We start from the raw sequence: 25312 nt of genomic DNA, 5'->3' as shown, positions 1-25312 counted from the left end.
AAATCTTCTCTTGTATTTTGCTATCAACATGATAAGCTACAATTTTATAGTTTCAGTAAAGCAATTAATCACTGATGCATAGTAGGCCCTTCCCAAAAAACAATAAGTAAAATTCAAAGCTCCCTTTTAATCAAAGCTGCTAGCCATGATTCAGGTAATGAGAATGCATATTGGCATTGCTTCCATGTCATTCCTAATGAGGATTTCCTGTTATGGAATCCTCTACCTGTCTCAGTTGTGTAGGGTGGTGTAGTTGTCAATGTTTTATTGACTGTGAGTAAACAGAAGCAGTGACTGTAGTTACTCCAACTGGTGGCCAAGAATTAGAGGATGTACAGCTGACAAATCTGAGTGCAACTCCCCACAAATATTTTCAGTTGATATTTTCCAAAATTGTACACAAGTGATGTGGGAATATGCAACTACTCTGGCCTTGAATTTCTTTAATAATGCCGGCATATTCCAAATGGTCTTGCTAAGGGCAGTCAGTGGTGTTCTGGCTGTGGAATTTGAGACATTTGAGGGTAAAGAATTAGCTTCCAAATCCTTTCTTAACTTGTTCCATGTTTTCAAGACTCTCTTTCCTAGTTCCTCTCTTCTGAGTTTTCCATGTTGATTGCATGGCATTTATGCTGACCTTAACTAAGCTGAGCATTTTCTGGAAAGGAATAAATAGAAACGTTTCTCCATCAGCACTAATGCCAATACAACATGGGCTTAAAGTTCATAAAAATATATTAATTTAAAATTGCATATGATTTCAAGAAATTATCTACTTTTAAAAAATTGGATTTGATAACAAGTTATGTCTGCTTGATAGACCAATTTTCACAAATTATTGAAGTTTCATGGTATCAAAGCTTTCTGCTAGGAAGAGGTCACCTTGATATTTGTACTGAATAAATTTCAGCCTTGGCTCCACATTTTATCATTCTTGATGTCTTAAATTTTCCCTTACCTCCACAGTTTTTTTTTAATCTACTTATTTTTATTATTTGTTTTTTTGACTTACTGTCAACATATTTCACCGATTTTTTACTTACTAAACAAAATGGTTCTGTCTGAATTTCATGTGTAGCCTTAATTTTGTAACTTTTAATGTATGATCTGTGCTATTTAGGTTACTCTGTATTTATTGCTTGTTTTTGTCACTGCCTGCTAAATACATTAATTTCTACAGATCTCTAAATTGTAAGGCTGCTCTCTTGGCCAAAAATGTCAGGAGTGATGATGAAATTCTCTTTTCCTTGATGATAAATTTGAATATCCACATAGTAAATGCAAGAAAATAATCATGGGCTTCAGTCCAATCCTGAATTATCTGTCTGTAATGTTTAGTGCTTAAGACAATATCATCACATTAGCACACATTAGATGCAGTTATTTAAAAGACACTTTGTTTTACCAAAGGGATTGTGAGCTTTTTTATTTGTTTACTGGTTTTTCAAAAGTACTTCATCCTTTCAAAGCATCGGTTCTTTTTGGTGGTAGTTTGTTTCTGGTGGTAGAAAGGTAGGTGTGGAATCTGATGGGAAATCATAGGAAACAAAATTGGTGTTAAAATTTTAGCACAAGAAATGTCCCAGAAGCTCACACATTCATTGTTTCTTCCCTTAACTCTGGTATTGCACAGAAGCTCTTTCAAATGTGTTCTAAGCAGTTTTTAAACTGTTTGCAAAAGTGTGTCTGACTGCTGAAATGTTTTCCTTTTTCCCGCTCTTTCAATCTGTTTAGAGGATTTTTCTTCACATTCCTGCTGGAGAGGATATGTCTTAATTTGAATTTGGTGTTTGCATGAACTCAGATCACCTGCAGCAATTAGTCTTCTGGTTTCTTCTAATTATTTTGTTTCACAGAGGTTTAATTGTAATCTCCTATTTTCTAAGGAATGCAAATCCTTCTTCCTTAACCTTTCTGAATTTTAGAGAATTTAGATTTTTTTTTTCTTTCATTTGGATGCCCACCACTTTATTTCTGTATTCCTAGAATACTTTTAAGTTAAGACTGCTGGTTATACAGTGGTTTCAACATAGCTTGATTAGTACCTATTACAGTGCTAGTATAATTTATTTATTCTTAAATGGTTTATATAGAAGCTGTGCCTTTCCTTTTTGTAATAATTAAAAATAATATTCAGACTTGCAGTGGCATAACACCACAAACTTTGAGTCTGTTATTTTTCTGTCTCCTAGTAGTTTCTGTAACTACTCTGGGACTTCTTTTTGCAGGCTTTCAAGTTGTGTGTTTTGGTGAAGAAAAAAGAGTAGAACATGTAAAATGTTTTATGGCAGAGGAATCTGTAGTTGTATGGTGGCTTGATATGGTGGCTGACAGATGCCCACCCAGCCACTTGCTTAATTCTCTTCCTCCTCAGCAAGACAGGGGGAAAGACAAGATGAAGAAATAGGTGCGCCAAGATGAAGACAGGGAGATGACTTCCAAGCACCATAATGGGCAAAACAGTCCTGATTTGGGGAAAATTAATTTAATGTATTGTCACTTAAAATAGATTTACCTAGTGAGATGCAAAGGTCTTCCCTGAACCCCACCTTTCCCAGGCTCAGCACACCCTCACTCCCAAATCTTCTTCCACTTCCTGCAAGAGGAGTTTGCAGAACTGTTTCTAATTTTTTTTCCCCCCTCACTCCCAGGTACTGTTATTCCCTTTCTAGATATTCACCTATGCATTGATACATACATACAACTTTCCTGATACATTCATACAACTTTCCATCCTTTGTGCAGTTTTGGGGTTTTTTTTTAACTGATTTCTGTTCCCAGAGATGTGAGGAAGACTGAGCTGTGGAGGCTAGTGTCTGCACACCAATAATTCACTGAAATAATCCCAACTCAACTCAATATTGCACTGGTATTTTTCCCAATCTGCAGATGTGCAGCTGGCATGATAAAGTGAACTATCTTGAGTGTAATTGTATGTGTAGTGAGGACACTTTGATAAAATTAATGGAAATCACATTGACTAAATTAATGGAAATCACATTGACTAAACTGTTTCCTTGATTCTAAGTCTAACATTATTTTTGGTGATGTAACAAGCTCTTTTGAATTGACAACTTCTTTTTACGTATCTCCCAATTAAAAATGTTCTATTTCCCTTCATTTGCCTCACTGTTTAACAATCAATGAGGTTTCTCCATGCAAAGCATTTCATACTTTTCCATATCCCTCCTGCTAATCTGCCTGGGATGTTGTGTTTCCCAGAGATTAGTTGTGTTTGACTGTGGCATGGACCTGCCTTGAAAGGGTAGTTTTCCCCAGGTGTATTGTGGGTCATCTCATGCTGACCATACACATAACCTAAATTTATTCAAGTGCTAGTAAAAACAACCCCTTTGCAGCCACATGGTCACATTTAGAAGGAAATTGAGGTGAGAGATCAATTTTCACTTTAAGACTAGGTTTGGAGATGCCTGGGTTTTTAAGTGCATGTCTTTAAATCTCACTTGTCTGACAGGTAGTAAGAAATTTACATTTAAATTGTCCAGATCAGGTTCTTATTTGAACTGCTTTGTTGGACAAAAGAGATTTCTCAGTCTTCCAAATCCTGTGCTTCTTGATCTGACCAACCATAGCCCTGGTTCCTTTGTTTCAAATCTGGACATTCCTTCTGATTGCATTGTCATTTTCTCTGTCGTTGCTTTTTACCCTGTCTCAATTTGAATATTGTTCAAAATTACTTGATAAACATGTGTGTCTGGGCTTTATGTTTCCCCCTGAAGAGTGGCATCTCTCAAAACTGAATAATTTTACTTTAAGGCTGGATTTGCTGCCGTTGGTCTGACCAGAAATGTTGATGTTTGTTACACCTTTCTGAAGGCTAGGAAATCCCATTCCTTCCTAAAGCAGCCCATGTTTGCTCATATAATGATTTTAAAATAAATTTTAAAAACCCCAACAATACACTGGCAATTTACCAGAATACATGTTGAAAATGCTGCTTAAAACAAGTTCAATAAGACCTAAAGTTCATATCAAGACTAAATTGTATTTGAGTTTCTGGAATTGTACGTGCCATTAACTGGTTATTTAATTTCCTTTTTGATGGAAGAATGCAAGACTCAATAAATGCATAATTGTGAGTGAAATGCAAATCAGAGATGTTAGGAGAAATGGTATTTGTAACAAAAACTTGTTTAACAATTAATACTGTGATCTTTTGAAACCCTGAATTATCTGATGAGGTCTGGATTATTTTGTTGATCGGCTACCAGTATTGGGTTTAAAAAGCACCTGCTTCTTGGGGGAATTGTTAGTCCAAAGTGTTCTGATGAGGGTTTTCCAAGAGATAAGGTTATTTTCATATTTTACCCATTAATGTTTTTTTACACCCTTTAGCATTTGAGATCTTGCTAAGAGCATCAGAAGTGTGTAGTGCACTGTTGCAACCAGGCAGGTTTGCTGAAACCAGAGTTTTAAATTTCAATTTTTCCTTACTCTTATTCAGTTTTCCCCATTATTCCAAACTTTAACAGTCTTCTAACCACTTTTCATCTGTTGTGCATAGTGCTGTAATCTCAGAACATGCAGAAAGGTTTTTCAGTGCAGCTTTGGGGGGAAGGTTGAAGAGGTGCTAGTGGATTCCATTTAGTTTTTGTTGAAAAGTTTGTTGCTGCAATACATCCTGAAATGAAGATAAATAGTGCAGATTGGCTGCTTGCTGATAGATACAGGAGCATAAATGAAATCAGGCACATTGTGACCCTTGCAGGACAAAAAAGAAAGATATGTGGAGCTGACCTCTTGCCAGGCAAATGACTACTACAGAAATGAAGCAGCATCTGGGCAAGGGGAAAAAAAATTCTTTCTCTTAAAAAATTAATGCATAAAATTGTTGAGCTAGTGCAATGATGCATCAAGTCCAACAACCTGCACAAGCACTTTTTTTATCAGCGAGCATGTAGTTATGTGTTCAAGTAGCATGAATTGCCTTTCTGTACAGGGAAGAACAAGCCATTAAGCATCAAATTCAGAATGCACCCCCTCTCTGTTCCTCCCAAGTGTATTGGCATTTTTGAACTTCAGATTGGATGGAGATATTTCAGTTTTGAGTTGTTGTGGGTTTCCTGAATACAATAGCTGCTTTTCTGACCCTTTATTCTGGTTTATTGCGGTCTGAGGCAAGAATTGAAAAAAACCCACGGTGTGAATAATAAAGGCAAACCAAGAATCAATAATGTATTTATTTAAAAGCCTAAACTAAGTAGATTAAATGTGCCAGACATAGTGTCTTGCTTTTTCACCCAACCTGCCCTATAACTTTCTTCCTCATATGTCTTTTGGGAAAAAAGATAAAAGACCATCTTTATTTCCTTTTCTTTCTTTTTTTCTTTCACAAGGAGTAAGTATATATTGTTTCAGCTGATTATGTGCTCTTAGGAAATCTTTGATTTCCCTTGGAGAGGAGATAAGAACAGTGTTTCAGTAGAAATAATGTGAGATAGTTTTGTTTGTTCCTGTACGTGGATGGGCTTCTCCAAACGCTCTGTTGGTTTTAGATAACCCAGCGTGGTCTTCGTGTTGGATCTGCCAGAGCACTTGAACATGGTGGAAGTGATTTAAGGGCTAGAGCTGGGCTGGCAACGCTGTCTGCGTTCTTTATGTGATTTTGTACTTTTTAATAGTGTGTTTTGAAACATACACACTATTTCCTGTGTAGGTTTCATTCCTCTGAAGTTTCTCAGACTTTCTGTGCTGCTGTTTTCCTTCCTTTTGCTGTGGTGGCATATGTCCTTTAGATACACGTGTTTCCCCTAGCTCTTGTAACTCCTGCCATGCTGTGCTGCCTATCTGAGACAAACTACTGAGAGCTCCTGTAGGGGGATAGAATATGAGAAAATAAAGATAGTGTAGAAAGTAATCTTACCCCTAAGGAGCTGCAGCTGGGCCAATTATCAAAGATTAGGAGCAAGCCTGACTTTAACAGGCACAGCTGTAAGCAATGAGAAGAAGAGTGCTATAAAAGAGTGGTTGGCTGGGTGAGAAGGGAACTGGAGTCAGTTGGCTACTGTGTGAGGAAGGAGGAGTCAGTGCTCAGAGGAGCTGCCCACGAGAAAGCACCAAAAGCTGTGAAACTTTTGTGGTAAGGAGACAACAGCATGGAACCCCTGCAGTACGATGACAACAAGGTGCAGCAAAGCTAGTAGCCCTGATATTTTCTCTTACATTCAGCCCTTCTTCCCAAAATCCTACTCCCCATCTTGCTGCAAGAGGTTCTATGCTCCCTGCCTCTCCTCCTCTTCCTCCACCTCAATCTGCTGCTCCTCAGTGCATTTTCCTGGCTCCCTCTGTCTGCACAAAGATCCCTCAGCAAGAGGAGCAAGCCTCTCATGGCAATTCCTACCCTTTCTCCCCCTGCCCAGCCTGTGGTGGCAGATATATTAATAGACATCCAAAACTCAGTAAGGAGTGGCACATCAAGAATATCTCTACTTTAGATAAGCCTTCAATTCGAGCCTGCAATCAGTAGCAGAATGCCATGAGGAACAGCTCTTGGCAAGGTACAGAATCATTACTTTATTCCCACTGCTGAACAGATCATCCCTTGGTGCTCAGAGAGAGAGTGTGTGTCAAGGAGGGCCTGGGATGGTGTCAGTGTAGGTTAAGGAGGTCCAATGCCCTGGACCAAACATTTCAAGAGCATCTACCAGTTTCAAGTGGAATTCAGAGCGTGTGGGTGCATGGGGGTTGGTTTGGTTGGGTTTTATCTCCTGTGTCATTAGCAAGACACTTTAGGAAGGTAGGATTGATTCCTTACACTTAGCTGCACTTGAGAACAACAGGGCATTTTTATTTAAATCAGTGGGTAGAATAAATATTTAACCATGTTGGAATTGTAACTCCACTGAAGCCAATATCCCATTGCTGTGCAATTCAGTGTATGATGGGAGATTTCACAGCTGACTAGTGCTTTACACTTTGTTTCAAATTACTTTGGCTGTATTATGTTGCCACCCTAAAACCCAACTTGCTTGTTTATATATGGCAAAACAGGAGATTTAATGCTCTGCATTAGGAAGCTCATGTGCACTTTGAGATCTCTTTCAATTAACATTTCTTTGTACAATGTTTGTTTCTGGAATAGCAATTCTGGTTATGGTATAAAGTGTATTTAAAGGAGAATGATGTGCTTGAGCTCAGGAACAGCTGTATACATGTGTTTAAACAGCTGTGTACTTTATACAGGCATTGCATATACACTCTCATAGGCAGATTTTATAATTGCAAAACTACCTGTGTGAGTATATCTTCCACTTGCATTTGCATTGTGTAGGCTTTCTCCTCCCATGGGAGAATGCTAATGGCAAGAGCAGTGAGATCTTTTTGCTTTCAGTCTTGCACTGGTGTCTGTCTGATCTTTCCCCTACTGTGCTCATCTTGAAGCCTAATTTTCTGCTTGGGCATTAGAAATTCCCTGATAGACAGAAAAGCTCCATCACACAGCACAGTAAACAGCACAGCTACGAAGCAGTTTTGCTTCCCAGAGTCTCCAAGTATTGCTTGCTATGTTTGTTTTTTTTTTTTACAAGACTGCTACAGAATCCATTTTTCCATGGTGTATCCCCTGCAAGCATACTCCTGTACAAATGCTGGAAAAGCGAAACCAAAATCTAGACTTCTGCTAAAAAGAATCTACTAGTAGAAGTGAAATTCTTACACATGCAGCTCTCCTTCAGAGCAGCATTATGATATTTCTTGCAGCAAGGTACTTGTGGGGGAACACTGTTCCTTCTCAGCAGTCCAAGTGTAAATGCATATTCACTAAAACTTCTTCGCCCCTCCAATGCCAATAAATATCCAACAGCCCAGTAAACTTGAAATGTAGTTTTTCTTCAGTGGAACCTTTAGACTTACTGGTGCAAGCCTCTGCCCACATGACCTACATGATTACAGTGTGTGTCTCTGTTCAGCTGACACTTTAAACACAGTTATATGGCAGGTATTTTTCCAATGATATCAACACGACAGAGTGGGAAGTGAGGCACGGTGTGATATTGTGTATTTCACAGAAAACAGCTGTGACCTAGTTTGTCTTGCATTGTAGCCACCTTTTGGCAGCTGATGTTTTTCAGCTGCAGCCCTAAGCTGAGCCCAGATGTAGAATAGAAGAGCCCCTGAGCTGTAGATGGTTCAGGGGAGTTGATGTGCTGGTCAGACAAGAGGCCCCTATCAGCCAGCACACCCTGGACCCTTCTGACAAGCCAGGGCTGAGCAAGCCCTGTTAGCAAGAGAGCCCATGTGTCTTGACCTCCAACTTGTCTTGATTTTGCTGGCTTGTGTGAGTTTCATCCTGCTCCCTGGTGCCAGCATTGATCCTGACTGACTTAACCAGGGATCCCTGTCTTACCCAGTGCCCTTCTGTGGATGAAGAAAGGCTCTCCCTTATTTCAATTCTCTACCAGCTTTTTGTCACTGTATCAGAGCAGAAAAGTTCTTGTGAGTTTCTTTATTAACCACCTTCCACCAGCTGCATCTGTCATGTCAGTTGAATGCAAGTGGAAATGATTCTTCAGGAAGTGCATGTAGTTAGTTTTCTGTTGCTGCTGAATTTTTTCACTCAAGGAAAATCTAAAGGTTTGTACCTTTCTTAGGAGCAATTGAGAAGCATATAATGATTTCTTCAGAATAATGTTTTGTTTATGCATTTTGAAAAATTCTTATTTCCCCTTCTTTATTTTACATGCATGACAATTAATTACTGTAGCACAGTCTGTGAAGGATACTGTGAATTGGTGCAGCTTTGTTTCTTGGGGTAACAGAAAGGTTACTGGCTTTTCACAGTACTTAATTCCACTTTCTCAGAGTTAGTTTTTGAGTGGACAGCAAATAAGGTTTTCTCTGGCTGAATGAGTTCAATAAGGCAAGGTAGGTTATTTAGCAGAAGATTCATGGCTCTTCAGTTTAGTCTTCAATGTGGCTGATCCAAATGAGGGTACTTTCTTTCCAAGTTATGAGAGTCCACAAACATGATCAAGGTAGGAACTCAGCTTGTTTTACCAATCACTATGTGACAATGAATATTAAAAAAAAGAAAAAGAAAAAGAGTGAGTGAAAAAAAAGGCAAAAAGCTCAAGAAAAGCAAGACAACAAGCTTTTCAGTAGAATACTATCATCTCTTTCCAAACAGATTGGATTTACCATGGTAATGGGAATCAACATGAATTCATGAGTGAATTCATTTTGACTACTGAAATACATCTCTGACAAGATGATTATATGGGATCAGTTGCAAGATTATTCTGTTTATTTCACAGCTGAAGGACAAGTGGATGTATGGAGTTAACCCTACCTCTGGCATGCTGGGCTGTGCATCTCATCTGTTCTCTCTGGTTGTCCTAAGCACTATCTGCATTGTCAATAGCTGGCCTTAACCCACATGGCCATAATGAAGCACAGTTATTTATGTGTTGGTTGTGATTCAGAAGGTATTTACAGTACCAATAATAATAATCAGGTTTCAGAACATGTATGGAATAAATTGTTAGTACCTTTTTCTCTTCTTTCCCACTTATTTCCTTTAGAGCATCTTTGTATTCCATGCCATCTGGTGCTGATGATTCCCACATAGCAAGTACTTGCTGCACGGTGGAGATACCCTGTCATACTGACTGCAGACATGGCCTTCAATTCAGTCCCCCGGTTTAAAAATGTGACAAGCTTCTATTTGGAGAGCATCATTTATGTATCTGTAAACATACTGACAAATTTATAAACTTAAAACATGGAAGTTTTTCCATTTTAACAGTCTTGTTGATTAAGCCGTGGGACTCGGGGTTGATTTTAGCGCACAGGAACAGTCTGCAAACTGTTACATCTTGATATATGCACAAATATGCCAGTGTAGATATTTTTCTGAGGAAAATATGAAAATACATTATGATTATTTGTGTTGATGTGCATTTGGTTCTTTTCATGATTTGCTTCAAAATTAAGCCATTAAAACTGGCAAATAAGAATATTAAGCCAGTGACGAGCCTTTTAGAATCCATAGAGAAGGGAACATTTTAAATTAATAAAAACCTGCCTAGCACATAGGCTCTGGTAGCAAAAAAAAGATACAGACTTTTTTTTTACCAGGAGGAATTGATTTACAGAAAACATTAAGCATCTCAGTTGAACTGACAAATTATAACACTTATCACTACAGCTACTGAAGTGATTTTTCTGGATTGACATTTGCTTGTCAATATACATTAGCATTGTAGCCCTCCTATTACAATCTGTTACCTTAATCCTCAGGTAGATCATGTTAAAATTTGATTACTTAATACCTGTGTTTTGTTAATGGGCTTTTCATGGGGAGGTGGCATTACCTGATTGTAAGTTAGACATTTTTTGTCAGACTGGATCAAGCCCAGTAAAGAAGGCAGAGAAAGCTACCAGCATCTCCACAAAGTTTGGGAGTCCTTGAAATAGATTGCTGTTAGTTTTGTCTCTCAAAATCCTTGTTGCTCTGTTATGCTTTGAATAACATTGTGCAGGGCTGGAGTTGGACTCTGTGATCCTGGTGGGTACACTTCAACTCAGAATAGTCTATGATTCTATGGACTGCTGGCATTTGTTTTTCTGATGCTGCACAGATAAATTAGGCAGAGTAACAGACAGTCACAATTAGTAAATGTTTCTCCACTGAATCCCCCAAGCACACAAGACTGAGCATTTACACAAGGGTGTCTAACAACAGGGAATTCATTGCATATTTTCTGTACTTTTATGAAACAGGATGACTTATGTTCTTACCAGTTGCATTCCAGGGAAGAAATACAAAATGTAATGGGAACATCAGTGTATATCTCTAGTTACTATCTTAGTTCTCCTCTACACTCCTCTCCTCTAAAACAGCACATTCATTTCATATCAGATACATAACCAAATAATTCTACCATATCTTACCATGGCCATGATGACTGCAAGGACTGTCACAGCCTAGAGCTTGCTTTGCCAGCTGTTTCACAGGTCAGGGTCACAATTTTCAGAAATAGGTTGGTAAAGCCTTGGAAAGAGTTGCAGACTCTTGTAAGTTTGAAGACCTCTCAAAGAAAGCTTTCCTAGGCTGTCACTGTGGGTAGTATGTGTGCACAGGCATACCAAAAGCAGTGGAGTTCAGTTGAGATGCACTTCATGTGATGGTGGCAAGGTGCACACCCTGGTTCCTGCTGACTTAGAAGGCTTGCACTGCTGTGCCATCAGCTGTGATGATGAAAGCTGTGCTGTAAGGGGTGGCTTCTGAACTCAGAGGGGCACCAGAGGAGTGGCTCCTGCTCATATCCAGGATTTTGCTGTACTTGAGGAGCTGGGATCCTGGTAATGGATGGTGAGATGTGATCAGTTGGCACTGCAAAATGCAGATGGTGGCAGTAAAATTGTCATGTGCTTGTGGAGGGATGGTATGTAAGAAAATAGTGCAGAAGGTAGTCTCACACCTGAGGAGTTGCAGCTGTACTAATCACCAAAGATTAGGAACAGGCCTGCCCTTAATAAGCCACAGCTGTGTCCAATTAGAAGAGTGCTACAAAAGAGTGGGTTAGCTGGTTGAGAAGAGAATTGGGGTTTGTTGGTTGTGCTGTGAAGAGAGATGGGGTTTGTTGGCTATGAAGAAGAAGGAGTCAGTGCTGTGAGGAGCTGCCTGTGAGAAATCACCAAGAAGGTACGAGAGCTTTTGCAGTATGATGACAACCCTTGCTGAAGCAGCTCTTCAGGAGGCAGACACAGCCTGCACTGTTTTTTGGTATGTGTGGGTATATTGCCAAGGTGTTTGCTGTGCCAGTGGAGGATGTAAAAAGCTCAGCCCAAGTTAGGTACCTGTCTCTGTGGGTGGGTGCACTTTGCCACTCACCTGCCCATGACATACAGCCTGCCAACCCTCTCTTGTTCTCCAGGCAGACAAACAGTGAAGTCCTGAACCTCATGGCCAACGTGTGCTGTTTTGTGCCCTTGTCCTTTTCAGTATGCTGGAGGAGCACTCACTGCAGTAACATGGCCCAGTGTCACTCATTACTTTACCTGTTTTATCTTTTGTGAAATTGAGCCTTTAGCCAGAATTGCCTGAGCTGCTGCTCCAGCAGTCAGTAAACTGTGAGGCACCTCGAGCTCATTTCTCTCAAGTAATTTGATTCCCACGTGCTTCCTGAGATTGCTTTTTCACTGAAAGAGGGGATGGGGGTGCAGATGGGAGCAAACCAGGAATGTTGTGGCAGGCAAATGTAGGCTTGAGATAAAAACAATGCAAAAGCGTGTTTTAACAGATCCCATCTTGCTTTATATTCCTTTAACCCAATCCTATAAACAACAATGTTTTTCTGCTTGAGAATCAGGCACACAGGGGCTTTTGTGCTGGTGCAAGGTTTGCAACAGGAGGCTAATTCCATCCTGCTTCTGCATATAGTCAGTAAGATAATCCTTTCCATAAAATTTGCAGAAACGTGTGTAAAATGTTAATTGGATGATTCTTTTTGGGGGGTAGCTGGTCATAAAAGGCTCTGATGGATTTCAACATATTTTCTGAAATCACTCACAGAATTCAGGGCTGTTTATTTAGGTTGCTGAACTGTTTCCTTTACATTGTGATGACTTAATAGTAATTGAAAACCAGTTTTCTAGATAAGGTTCTATTTAAGACTGGTTAGTATGGCAGCAGTTTCTAAACAGTGTACAATTTATGGGGAGATTCTATACAATACCCAGTGCTTTATCACCATTTTGGCCAACTACCCTGCTGCAAGTGAGTGAAAAACAAGCCTGAAAAGTTAATCTTGCTGGAGGGAGCATTGTTCTGAAAATAAACCATTCAGTACATAAACAATAGTATATCAGTTGTCTGAAATACACATTTGTCCCTCTGCATGGTGTTCATTTTATGTCCAGGCAGAGCTGTCACACTCAGGGTATGGAATTTCTGTGTGAAAAAGTCCCAGTCTGTTAGCTAGGATATTACTAATTTGAGCAGATGGTCTGCTTAGAGCTCTGTTATGTTATATTATGAAAATGAGGCTGTTGGAAGTCCCTGCTTTGGGTTTCGTTAGTGGTCCTTAGTTGGTGTCATGAGACATATGCCTTGATGATATCAGCAACATTATTAAATGTTACAAGAATTTATTTTCTCAGCAGCAATGGAAGTATCCACAGTAACATTTGTAGGGTTTAAGCTCGTTTTCTATCTTGGACTTGGTAACTATATTTTTTTAAATGTAAAAATATGTTTTATTGAGAAATGTATTCAAAGGAAGCACATGCTAAATGTTGGTATTATCCAAAATTGACTATTTTACTTTTTTTTCTTGATGAATTGTTGTCATCTGTCACTTCAGAACAGTACACATGCTGCTGGAGCTAATCTTTGCAGAGTCAATTTACATGGAGTGATGTTTTGGGAATGTGATTGAGTGGAGGGATTTTGGGTTGGGTTGGGTTTTTTACAAATCTTGCATTGCACAAATTCTGAAAAAGGGTTAAAGAAAATATATGTCAAAAAGCTGAAAATGTATAATTTTTTGCAGTATGTGCTCCAGTTTATGGTGATGTAAGAAAGGCTGTATCTACACAGCTGTATGCCAAATTTCATGACTTTTTCTAAACCTGTTGCTTGCTTGTCCACTGTGCCTGCAGCTGCACCTCTTCAAAGCCTGTTCTGTTAATCTCACCTACTGAGAGAGATTCATACAGCTTATGGGGTTTTATTTTTAAATCCTCACAGAAATGATTTGCTGCCCCCAAGTTAGGAATTTAAAGGAAAATTAAATTAAGGTGCCTAAGTAATGAAAGCATCCATGGATTTGATAGGTGGAAACCATCAAAGCAAAAAGTCTGTATCCCTGGAAAGAGTTTTGTTATTGTTTAGTGCTGGGGGGAATTACTATTGCTAATGTATCATGCAACATAAGGCCTTAAGTTCATGCTTATGCTTCATGAATTCTTTAATTTCCAAAGTTGTTTGTTATGATTCAGGTTATAAATTGAGAGATTTCCAAATCAAACATTTCTCTCTTTATAAGACCTGTGGCACTGGGGTCATGGGGTGGTATAGTTTTGCTGACAGATGGATTAAAAAAAGAAAGCCTTGAGAAAGCCCTTATGCCTTAAGAAATGTCTGGATTTTTCTTGCTGCCATGAAATGTAAGCCTCATATTTGTTACTGTGATATATGTGTTGAATGCTTGCCTGCCCAGTATGACACATGTATAGCTCTCTATTGTTTCTTCTTCTCTTGAGCAGTGGACTTTTCTTAACTAGAATCAAGGAAAAAAAAAAACCAACAAAGCATTGTTGTGCCAATTTTCAATTTATTTATCTGGGGGGAAATGTAACAGATGTTGCCTAAAACCTTTATACAAATCTGTGAAGAAGGGAGTTGACCAACTGTAATTCCAAAATATTTTAAAGAATAGGAAGAAAAAAAGCTGAGATTTTTGTTTTCTTATATATAAAAGAAATATATGCCTTTTATTTATCTCCCATTTCCTCTCTTGTTTAGGTTTTCCAAATGAGCCTGCTGCTGTCATTGCCCTTAGCACTATTAAGGAATGGTTAAGCAAGAATCACAATGAGGTATGGAATAATTTTCTTTTTTCAAATTTCTGTTTAAGGTTATGGTCTTTGACTCCAAAACTGTGAAAAGAGTAAACATAGGCTTGAGCCTTGTAGTCTTTTATTATTTAGTCTTAAGACCAGTGAAGTCAGGTCAGGACATTATAGCCAGGGGAAGATTTTTATATCTAAAAGCTATACTGGAGTTCAAAGGAAATACCTTTGTTTGAAACCATACTGTGCATTTCCTGTGCATTGTAACCTTTCCTGGCAAAGCAGAAGACTGTTCTCTTCCTAAGCTGTTTGTGAGTGTCAGAGTTTTTGGGTAATAATGAGGAGATCCTTGGAAAGGAAATGTGCCTACCAGTTGTCACTGGAAACGGCCACCGAAGGTCAGCCGTGTTCCAGAGGTCACTTTACAGTAAAGAGCTGTAGGTTCTTATTTGTGTTTTCATTATTTGTTTGGTTTGCTTACTATTAGGTGTTCATTCTCCCAGAAACACTCACTGAAGAGATGAATTTTTAATAGTACTGCTCATCTTCCAGTGGCAACATAATAGCGATTATTTGTACAAGACAAAAAATGCTTTTAACAGAATGATCTGCATCTCTCCCCTTTCCACTGTTTGTCTTTCTCTGTTCCTAGTGTTGGATTGGAGAAGTGCAGCAAAAAAGTGACAAAGCACATAAAATCATCATGTCTTAAACTGACAGTGTGCCTGTTTCCTCATGAGGATAACCAGCAGATTTCAGACAGTTAAAGTTGTTTGGGATTTTGTCTGAAAACATTGAACAAAGCATTCAGTGGAGAAGCACTGCATACAAGGACATAATTAGTAACATTATTCCTCTAGCAATATATTCAGGGAGCCTATTTTTTCCCAAGAATCTGATATGTCAGGGTATTAATTTAGTGTGTTTATGTGGTTTTGGTTGGGTTTTTTGCCAGGTTTGGATTGAAAGGAAGTAATATGTTGAGATTTGAGTGGTACAGGTGAGGTTTTCAAACCTGGAGGTGCACTAAGGAGGGCATACCTGTTTGGACACTGATTCCTTCATCACTGAGTAATTGGTTGCTGTGGCTTTTGCTGCTGTCACAGTTGCTTCCCCCAGCTAGAAGGCTGAGCAGTGAAGCAGGAATTTTGGGTGGACAGATTTGATGAACATTATTAGGGCCTAAATCTCATGAGCTTAGCCATAAATTTACATTTTTGGGGATCTTGTCTATTTGTACTTTCAATCATAAACCCAATATGTTTGTGGTGCTTACCAGCTTATAATTTCTCCTAGCTTCATTTTTACCCCATAATTTAAAAAACACACTTAAAGGTTTGTTGTTGTTTTTTGCTCCAGAAATAAGCTTTTCTTCCTCAAAAGCTGAGTCTTTATTGTATATGCACCTCCTGCCTTGCTCCTCACAAACTCCAATTTAACCAGAATTACTTATAAATTTTTTTACTGTCGTTTATTACTGTCGTTTATAACATTTGGACAGTGAAAGCAATTATTTAAACTTATCCTATTCATCTTACAGCTGTTTTTTTCAATTTGGACTATTGTCATCTTAAATGTGTTTTGCCTAACATCCTGAATCCCAGCCACACCCAGCTGAGGTCTCACTCTGTTTGATGCACCTGAAGACATATGGGTGGTGCAATTATTGTATATTAATGATGATGATGATGATTCAGAGCTGTACCCCCAGAGTTTTTGTTGGCTTTCAAAGGAAGTGGAGTATTATGTTTCTGTCAGGATACCTTTTGAGGGTTTGGTTATCCACAGCTTTGTGCTTTCTCACATGAAGTTTAGTATCTTCCTGAGGTTTTTCCACAATCCATAGGCTTAAATTTTAGATTATGGCACACTAGCATGTTTTACATTTTGTAAACAGGATAGCAGCAAAATAAAGATACTTAATTTTTTTGAGGACAGCAGTAACTTTTGCAGTAAAAGGGATTCGTGGGAAGCATACCATTACTGGGTTTCTGGCATTTAATGCATATAGCAACCTGAGCTTAGTTACCTGGTTTAAAAGAACTGATGTGGGTCTGTGTCAGGTGTCAATCTGATCCATTTTATATTGTTTTGCATTGCAAGGAACCTTGAAGTGCATCTGATTCCAGCCCCTGCTATGGGCAGGGATGCTGCCCACTATAGCAGGCTGCTCAGGGCCCCATCCATCCTGGCCTTGAACACTTCCAGGGATGTGTACACTTATTTCCTTGGACTAGATTTTGTGTCTTGACTAGTAATATACATTTCCCTAGCTTTTCCCCAAGGTAACTCAGCATACAGCTGAGTTAATGGAATTAAGGGACTTTTTGTGCTTTAATATGGTCTCCTCTTACTGCACACAGCCCTGTGATATAGTCCTTTCTACAAGGTTCTGTCCTAAAGGCAGATCAATTCCCACTACACCCAGTGGATGTTTAAATTCACATTTTCTAGTCTGGGAGCAAAGCCTCTAACGATCTGGCATGAGGGCAGCTTTTCAGAGTGCTGTCTGTGTCTCATTCCTGTTACCACTGAGCAAACCTGCTCTCTGCTCCTGCCTGTGCTGACAGGATGAGTTGGTGTGTCCTGCTAACAGCCTCTCCTGAACAAGAGAGGCCTCCTACACTTGGCTCTGCCAGAGTTAATTTCATCACAGTCAGCTTCTTTCCCTCAACCTTTGTTCTGCAGTCTGCCTCACCTGTGAGAAGGTTCTGCTCCTTTAGTCCCAAAGGTGTCTGGCAGCCAGTGATGCCCTTGGACCTAAGGTCTCAAACTCCTTGATTGTAGAAGGTGAATTGACTGATTGAATTGAAGAAGTTTTAGTGCAAGATAGAGAGCATGCTCACCAGGGAGTCTGCCTCCATAGCAATTCACCTGGCAAAGCCAGGAGGGTGAATGAGATGGAAAGCTGACAGATTTCCAAGTCTTTTGTTGTGCTCTACAGCAGCCATGTCTTGTCTGCCTTCCAGCAACCCAGGAATCTGTGACAAATTTGGGAAAGATAAGGTAATATTCTTGTTTTCAACTCTCTACCTTTCTGTAGTACTTCTTTCCTTTGATGGTATAATGAAGATTTTTTTAGATATTGATATTAATTCCAAATATAAATAAAGGAGTTGCTCTCTTCCTTAGTCAGCCCAGAGGCCTGAAAATGTAACTTGAATGACTTCTGCAAGCTGTGTTAGTCCTGCAGATTTCTCTGTCACAGTATTTAAAAGACAAGTGATTTGCATTTAATAAAAGGTTTTCTTATCCAAGCCCATGGTTGTGCTTGACCCCTCAGGTGTTTGTATAAAAACTTATTAGCATGCTTAACTCTGATGTCACTTAGATGAATGTCTCATTACCATGCAAATGGAGTTAGCTGCTTCCTGAGGTTAATTGTTACAAAGCAACAGAGAGGTATTTCTGTTATAATTTACTCAACACACAGCCACCATAGTCCAGCAGCCTAAAACTCAACTGCATAAGGTTGTCTGGGAAAAACAACCATATTTTAAGTAGTGCTTTGGACTCAGTTTTGTGCAACAGCAGCACCCTTCCACTCTTGAAATGAAGCCCTTAGTCAGACTAATCTCTGGCCATGCTTTACACCAAGGTTTGCTGACTTGCAGCCAGGGGGCAAATCTAGTTTAGAAGCTGGTAAATGGTGTTATGCTGTAAGTGTAGAAATCCCTTGGAGCAAACTCCCCAGTATGGCCTCAGTCAGCAGTAGTGGTTAATTTACTGCAGACCACCTAGGCTATCTCCTTAGCAAACTGTGCTTTCACTTTGCACAAAGCGCTCTAGAGGTTTAATAGAATTCTTCAGAGCACAAAATAGAACTGGAGTTCACTCTTTAGGAAATTGCAGCCTGGGATTCATTTCAGAATGCACATGAAGCTTTTTGAACAGGTCAGAATGTTTGTTTCTGGGATAATTTGGCAAGATTTGAGGTATTGCCAGCTGACTTCCTGTATCTCAAAGACATTATGACAACTTTAAATACTGGACCCCCTACACTGGGGAGAGGGTCATCTCTGGGGTTTTGTGGCAGATATCTAGAAATGTTTACAGTGATAGCAATTATCTACTTCTGCTTGGCTATGTTTCTCAGGGTGGAAAATAAATATACCTCAGTGTGTGCCTCATCTTACAATACATTGACATGAAAAGCCTCAGGACTTTTTTTGTTACTCGAGAAAATACTTTAATTTAACAGCACATTTAGTTCAAAGTATTGTTCTTTCTCTTGCCCAGTATCTCACAACATTTAGTACATACCCTGGTAAAACAACTAGGAAGGTGCAATGGCAATGTGTGTGCCATTGTAATAACTGATAAATTAAAAGCACATAAATGAGAAATAAATAAACACATTCTGGATTCCTTTTCATTAGACTCATTGCTGAAGAGAGACTTTTTTTCTTATTTGGCTGAAGTACTTGAGACTTAATTCCTTGTCTTTTAGCAGGTAGTTATATATCATCCCACAGCCAAAAAATAAGTGAACATTTCCAGCACAGCAGGATGAGCCAAATCCCAGTCCAGCTGAAACGAGTGGAACTCTGTTTTAATGGGGGTGGGGAGGTGGTCAGGATCACATTTGCTATACTCCTGACAAAAATGTTCATGAGGAAACCCCTGTTTCTCTAGTTAGGCTCACTCTCCAAGGTGGGTGCCCTGTGCTTGTGCTTCCTTTGGTATTGTGCTCCATCCAAATATGATATGTGGGGGTATTCTCCACTGCTAAGGTAGCTAAAGATAGGATATCTCATGCACCTAGAATGGTGCTGGGTGACCAGTTTGGAGAGAGGTATTGTGATCAGCAGCTACTGCCTGGGAGGGAGGAGCAGAGCAAAGGGAGCTGCCACCTCTCTCTATTGCACAAAGCAGGCTTGCCTGAAAGATCATTTAAATATTAATTTTATTTTGTTTTTAATTTCTCTAACCCCCTTCTTTTTATGGTCTCAGCAATCTAATTCTGGCTCTTCATTCTTCAGAGACAATTAAACAAAGTGGCATCTTGAGATGAGGTCTAGGCTTTATCTCTGTAGAAGGATGCAGATGGAGACAGCCTGTCTTGGAGAATGTTGCCTGATGCAGTTCCATTTAATGTAACCTCAGTTAGATTTCCCTAGGGCAGAGCAACTAACTTTCAACATGTATTCCAGAAAGGAGTGGAGTAGCTAGCTGGCAATATTTAATTAATGAAAGCAAGTACAAAAAAACCCCAAGCATGTATATTAATGCAAACAACTCCCCTTAAGACAGCATGACTTTTACTTTTGATTTGTTGGTTTTCATGTTTACAGTTCTACAGTTGTCAACAAAACCATGTGAAATTTTGACAAAAAAATATACGTATTTATGCCTAAGGCGATATCTTTTAGTTTGGGCCTGCAGTGACATGTATTTATTGTAAAGAATATTTATTCCTGAGAAATAAAGCTCTGAAAATGCAGGTTTCAATAGAAGCCACTGACAGATCCTCAAGGACAGTAAGGGTGCCGATAAAAATTCATCCGGCTATTTTGGTCGCTCTGATATGCCAGTATCACTTGATTAACATAATCTCCTCCCCTCCCCCAGCGCTGTTCTCTTGGGTAGGTTAAAAAATGATCTCCTTTCTATTTCTACATTCTAATTAGGTGGTAATCATATGCTGCTCTGATTGAAATGAAAATCAGCCATCATGCTACTGTCATCTTGCTGAAGTCGAGAAAAAAAAATGCTTTTCAACTGGTACAAAATTTAAATGATTTGCTTGCTCTGTATAGCTGCTCTCTCACCAGGCTCAGAGAGATTCAGTGCTGTCCCCAAAGCCCAAATCTAACTATCATCCCTACAGACAATTCATTTTCTGAAATGATAAGGCAGCTGCCAAGGCAGCAATGCTTTTCTTCTGCATTCTTCAGGCTGCTGTTTAGTTAGAGGGGTGATAAAGGGAAGCGGGCAAAGCCTGTCTTTGTTACACATAATACTTTATTTATTAACTTGAAAAGGTTTTGGTATTTTTGCTGCAGCTACTGAGAAACAGGCAGGATGCATCCCTCCTGGACAGAACTGTTAGAGCTCATGATGGCTGGGAATGTCCCAGGCCATTGTCCTGGGGTGTGGTTTCTGAGATGCTCATTTATTACCAAAATGAAACTGGGAGGAAGGATTTGGAGCCATGGCTTTCTGTCAACGTTTCCCTCTAAAATGTGTGGAGGATGGAGGAAATCCATGCATAGTGTAGATGTTTTCACTGAATACATCCTGGTAAAGGTTTGTCTAACCTTAGTGTACTGCATCAAAAACACCTTCAGTAACTCCACTACAGCTAATGAGTGTCACTAATACAAAACAGAGCTCTGCATGGGTTCTTTCATGTTTACAGCAGTTAACTATCTAATAATTGAAATTTGCCAAAGAATTTGTTCTTTTTATCCTTACAGTTTAATAGCAGTTATGATAGCAGGAGCCTGGATAGCTTCAAAATTCTACAGGTGTGTAACGAAATTAACAAAATCGTCTGCTTCAGGGCTGAGATTCTGTTTTGTTTCTTTGATTTATTTTTTTCCTTTGTGATTTCTGGCTGTTTGGAGGAGCCTTACCACTGTGGTGAGCAGTGTGAAAAAATACTTAAAAATAAGTAAAAACAGTGGCTTTATTTTCCTTCTTGTTACTTTTTACATGAGAAAAAAGATCAGGACAGCATCCTGTTATTTCTATACTGGCTTTCAGCCAGAAATCTGATAATTTCAACTGGCTCTTCAAATGAACACAATGCAGAAGATGTCCAGCCTTCATTTTGGAAGGATTCAGTTATTGTTGCTGCCCTTCTGGGCACTCTAAATTGGCCTGTGTTCCTCATCCTGTGTGTATGTAGGAATATGTAACTGAGGAATAACAATCCGTGTAGCTCAAGTGAGATTCATGGATAACATGCTTCATGAGTAATGGAGAAATTGCTGCAGCAATCTTTGTTTTGCCTCTGAACTCTTCACATCAGTAAATCTGTTGTGATTCAGGCTTTGCTCCACTTTGGTGTCTGACCAAACTCTGTCAGTGGGTTACAGCTGGGCCTTAGCAGGAGCTGTGCTGAGCAGGGAGACAGTGGAGAAGGTTTTCCTTCTCTTCTGTGGAGGTTTGCAAGGAGGCTCCTGTTGTGGAGATATTCTCCTTTGGGAGACTCCTAGGAGGAGCTGCCTGCTCGGGGTGGGTTTGGCTGGCAGTCACCAGCAGACATGAACCAGGTGGAAGGGATGGGTACCAGCTGCTGCCAGGCTGCCTGCCCAGCCACAGTCCCCAGGGAGAGAGAGGGATGGCACTGCTGGCACAGGCAGCAGCCCTTCTGCACAAGACAGGAGCATGTGCTTGTTTTTGCTGGCGCTTCCCTGGCATCCTGCAGAGTGCATGATGGCTTCTTTGGGTGCTCTGTTCCCAATAAACTCAGACGGCTGTCTTGCTTCTGGAATGGTGCCACTTTGATTTGATTTAAATTCAGTTCTCTTGCCTACAGCTTTTCCCAAAACAGAATGTCCAGGAGGAAACATGAGGGTGAAATAATACTAAAATACAAAAAAGTGCATTAGGTGAGTCTCATCCTGAAGCAAACGTTGGATCACCCTATGAAGAACCAAACTGGTCTGAAAGAAATAACTGTAAATAGAATATTTTGTTAGGTTTCATTCCACTTTCCCATCTAAGATCTGGCCAATTCCATCCACATCAGCCATCTACAGTAGGTCACAATCAAATATATACAGAAGGAAACCCACATGGATCCTTATAGCCAGAGTGCATTCCCTGTGAGGAACAGAATGAGTTTATTGCTGCTAGACTTCAGCATCTTGACATATAGTTTGAGATATATGATTCTGACATTTAATAGGTTAGATGATATTGGCCACATACTTCATAGGTTCTGTATCCTACTGTATTCCTGGGAAGGTGAAAAATAGGTCTGTCTATTAAATATGAAATGACAGAACAGATTGAGAAGAGCACTGTGGATGTGGAGAGCATTGACAATGAGGACCTGTGGAAAGATGGGAATGATGGCAGGCTTCCAAGATAAAATAAGTGAAAATTAATATAGAACAAATTGCTTAAATATAAATGTGAGAACAGTTTAAGGGTGTATATGACCTTCCCAGTTAGACTTCAGGACAGATTATGCGATTTTTGCATTTATTTGGGATTAATGAAAAATGGAAAATAAATTAGGTGAGCTATGAAATTCTTCACTTCCACAGGAGCTGTAAGCAATGCTTCATGGAAAGAACAAAGTCCATACAGAGACTTACTCAGGTTTCTCCTTACTTCTAACCTGATCTCCCATGAGATAAAAAATGAAAATTACCTTTTACAAGTATAGACTGTTTACAGCTACTAAATCTGAATAGAATTAATTTCTTGAAGCCTTATTTTCTTTTTACCTATATTAAAAAAGGATGAATATACTTTGTGGCTAGTAAAATAAGTAGAAAACAACCAGTGGTGAGATGATAAATACGGGTGAGGGTGAAAGCAGAATTAAGTAGCTTTAAAAGCAATATAATTTTACAGTTGAGATGAAGGTTTCCAAGGCACAGAGCACAGCTTTGACTTGCAGTTATGCCTTGTAAATAACAAGGTCAGCATTACAATGTCTCTGTTATTTTCTGTCTTCATCCTGATTCAGTAGCACACTTTCATTCAGGAGTAAATTTACATTTACTAGAAGTATGAATTTGGGATGCTTTTCTGAACCAGGAGTATTGAACTTCTCTGAGCTAGTATATTTGCCTCTTCTTTGCTATTAGACCTAAGATACCACTTGGTAGGACTTCCCTGCTCTTTTTTAGGCTGAAAAGAACCGCTAAGAATCAGCTGCTATATCTTCATCCACATGATCAATGCCCAGTAAATCCAGGGGAATAGGTGCCTTTCTGATTTCTCCCCCTTGCAAGAAACTAGGGCCTTTCAGGAGCACATGTCTAAATTTCCTAGATTTGATGATGTGTGAGGAGGGGTTTTTCAGGTTCTGCATTCTTTTCTGGTTTCTTCCAGACAGCTTTTCCACACACTCGAAAGGCACTGTACATTTAAACCTCAATCAGGCTGCATATTTTCAGGTTGGGGGAAGGGTTTTAAATGTAATTTTCAGCCTTTTCTGCTGGAAATTTCACCTTCATTTAAAGCCCTTTTGGGTTTGTGATCTAACCAAAAAGTGAGAAAACCTTAGTCTTCTCTTTGTATACCGATAGTCTTATCCTTTAGTTTAGATGGTGATGGATTGTTTTATAGATAAAATGCATTCTACATGAATAATTTCATTTATTCTTTTTGCTTTTGCATTTTTTTTAAAAAGTGCATGCCAAATTTTTTCTCCACGTGTGGAAATAAGTCTTTGAACATGCACTGTTGCTTATTGTTATAGGAGTTGGGTGCTCAAACCTAAAGTGAAACAAACTTAGCACAGAGCACTTTGACTCCCCTGACTTCAACCCAGATGCCTGTTGGATGATAACCTCTTCCCTGTGGACATTTAAACAGACACCTCCCTTTGGGGTTGCATATAACAATGTGTGATCTGTATGATGATAACCTCCCGTTGGGAAATGTTTCAGAAGGCACAATAGAAATGAAGTGCTTTAGTCCTGCTGACTGTGTTCCCTGTTAAAATCTCTCCCTACAGACATCATATAAAGTTCATTAATATTTACAAAGCAAATATGTTTCCCTTCAGACAGCTGAGGTGCCACTGCCCTTGATTTTTGTTGGATTCTATGAACTTTGAGACAGTGTTATATAGCATAACTGCAATATCTCATTAATATGCATGCTTAGATTTGTAGAATATCCTAGACATTTTTTATCTAGTGTGATTTTTATGGGGCATATCATATGAGAATAAAATCTTAACTACAAGTTGCTTATGTGTGTATGCTGTCACTCAGACCCCTCAGATGGGGTCTGAGTCTTCATGGGAGTTTGGGAAATGCCTGGCATGCTCTCGGTACTGAATCGCTTATTAGCAAGGTGGAGTTGTGTATGCAAGAAATTTGCTGTACTGCAAATCATCAAAGATATTTGTAGTTCAGTGCTCTGAGTGGAAATCCAAAGGGTAAGCTTCTATAGACTAACACTAGTCTTCAAAGCCTTCCTAAATTTTACTAGAGGTGGAATTTTTGCATCACGGTTGCTAACAAGGAAGGATGGGCATAAGGATCCCTAATCATGGAATCACAGAATGCTCTGAGTTGGAAGGGACACACAGGAATTGCCAAGTCCAACTAGGGTGGTAGTGTTAGTGTTTGTTATAGGAGATAGAGAAAAAGCCTGAATTAGCTCCCACATTGAAAGCACAAGCATTTGCCAAAAATGCAGAGGTTTATTTATTAGCACTTGTGGTAGTGTGAGCGTGGTGCTTCAGTTTCTGCAATGCTCTCCTTGAGACAGAGATGTCTTTGTGGGAAAATCTCATGACATGCAATTTATATACTCCAAAAATAAACCTAGCTTGTATGATGCCTCTAAACAGCAGAAGCTGAGAGGGGAAATAAGCAACTATACAATTTTTCTAAGATATTAAGAGAATAAAGAATTATATAATACCATGAAAAAATACTAATTCAATGTAAGATTACCCAGTGAAATGGGATTTCCACCTAAATGATGAGTTACTTGTCTTTATTAGTGATTCATGGTCACCTTTTATGTTGTGTATGTGGGGGAAAAGGGATCCTGCTGCTGTCAGATGAGCTAAGATCTGGGGCAGATGTCTAGCTGTGGACAGCCATGGAGAACCCAGTATGGTTTTTCTCTG

The 25312-nt window shown here is 39.3% G+C and overlaps 1 protein-coding gene across 6 annotated transcripts in view; it reads left to right on the top strand.

Moving 5' to 3' along the window:
* MACROD2 (mono-ADP ribosylhydrolase 2) overlaps positions 1–25312 on the top strand; it is an 842889-nt gene that overhangs the window by 581994 nt on the left and 235583 nt on the right. For all 6 annotated transcript variants that reach the window (XM_084203116.1, XM_084203115.1, XM_084203114.1 and 3 more), the window contains one exon: positions 14489–14562. In XM_084203116.1, coding sequence (XP_084059242.1) covers positions 14489–14562 — 74 coding nt within the window. The remainder of the gene's footprint in view (positions 1–14488; positions 14563–25312) is intronic.

This window comes from Fringilla coelebs (assembly GCF_963513975.1).
Source record: "Fringilla coelebs genome assembly, chromosome: 3".
NCBI lineage: Eukaryota > Metazoa > Chordata > Aves > Passeriformes > Fringillidae > Fringilla > Fringilla coelebs.
This window is presented reverse-complemented; position numbering and strand designations above follow the sequence as displayed.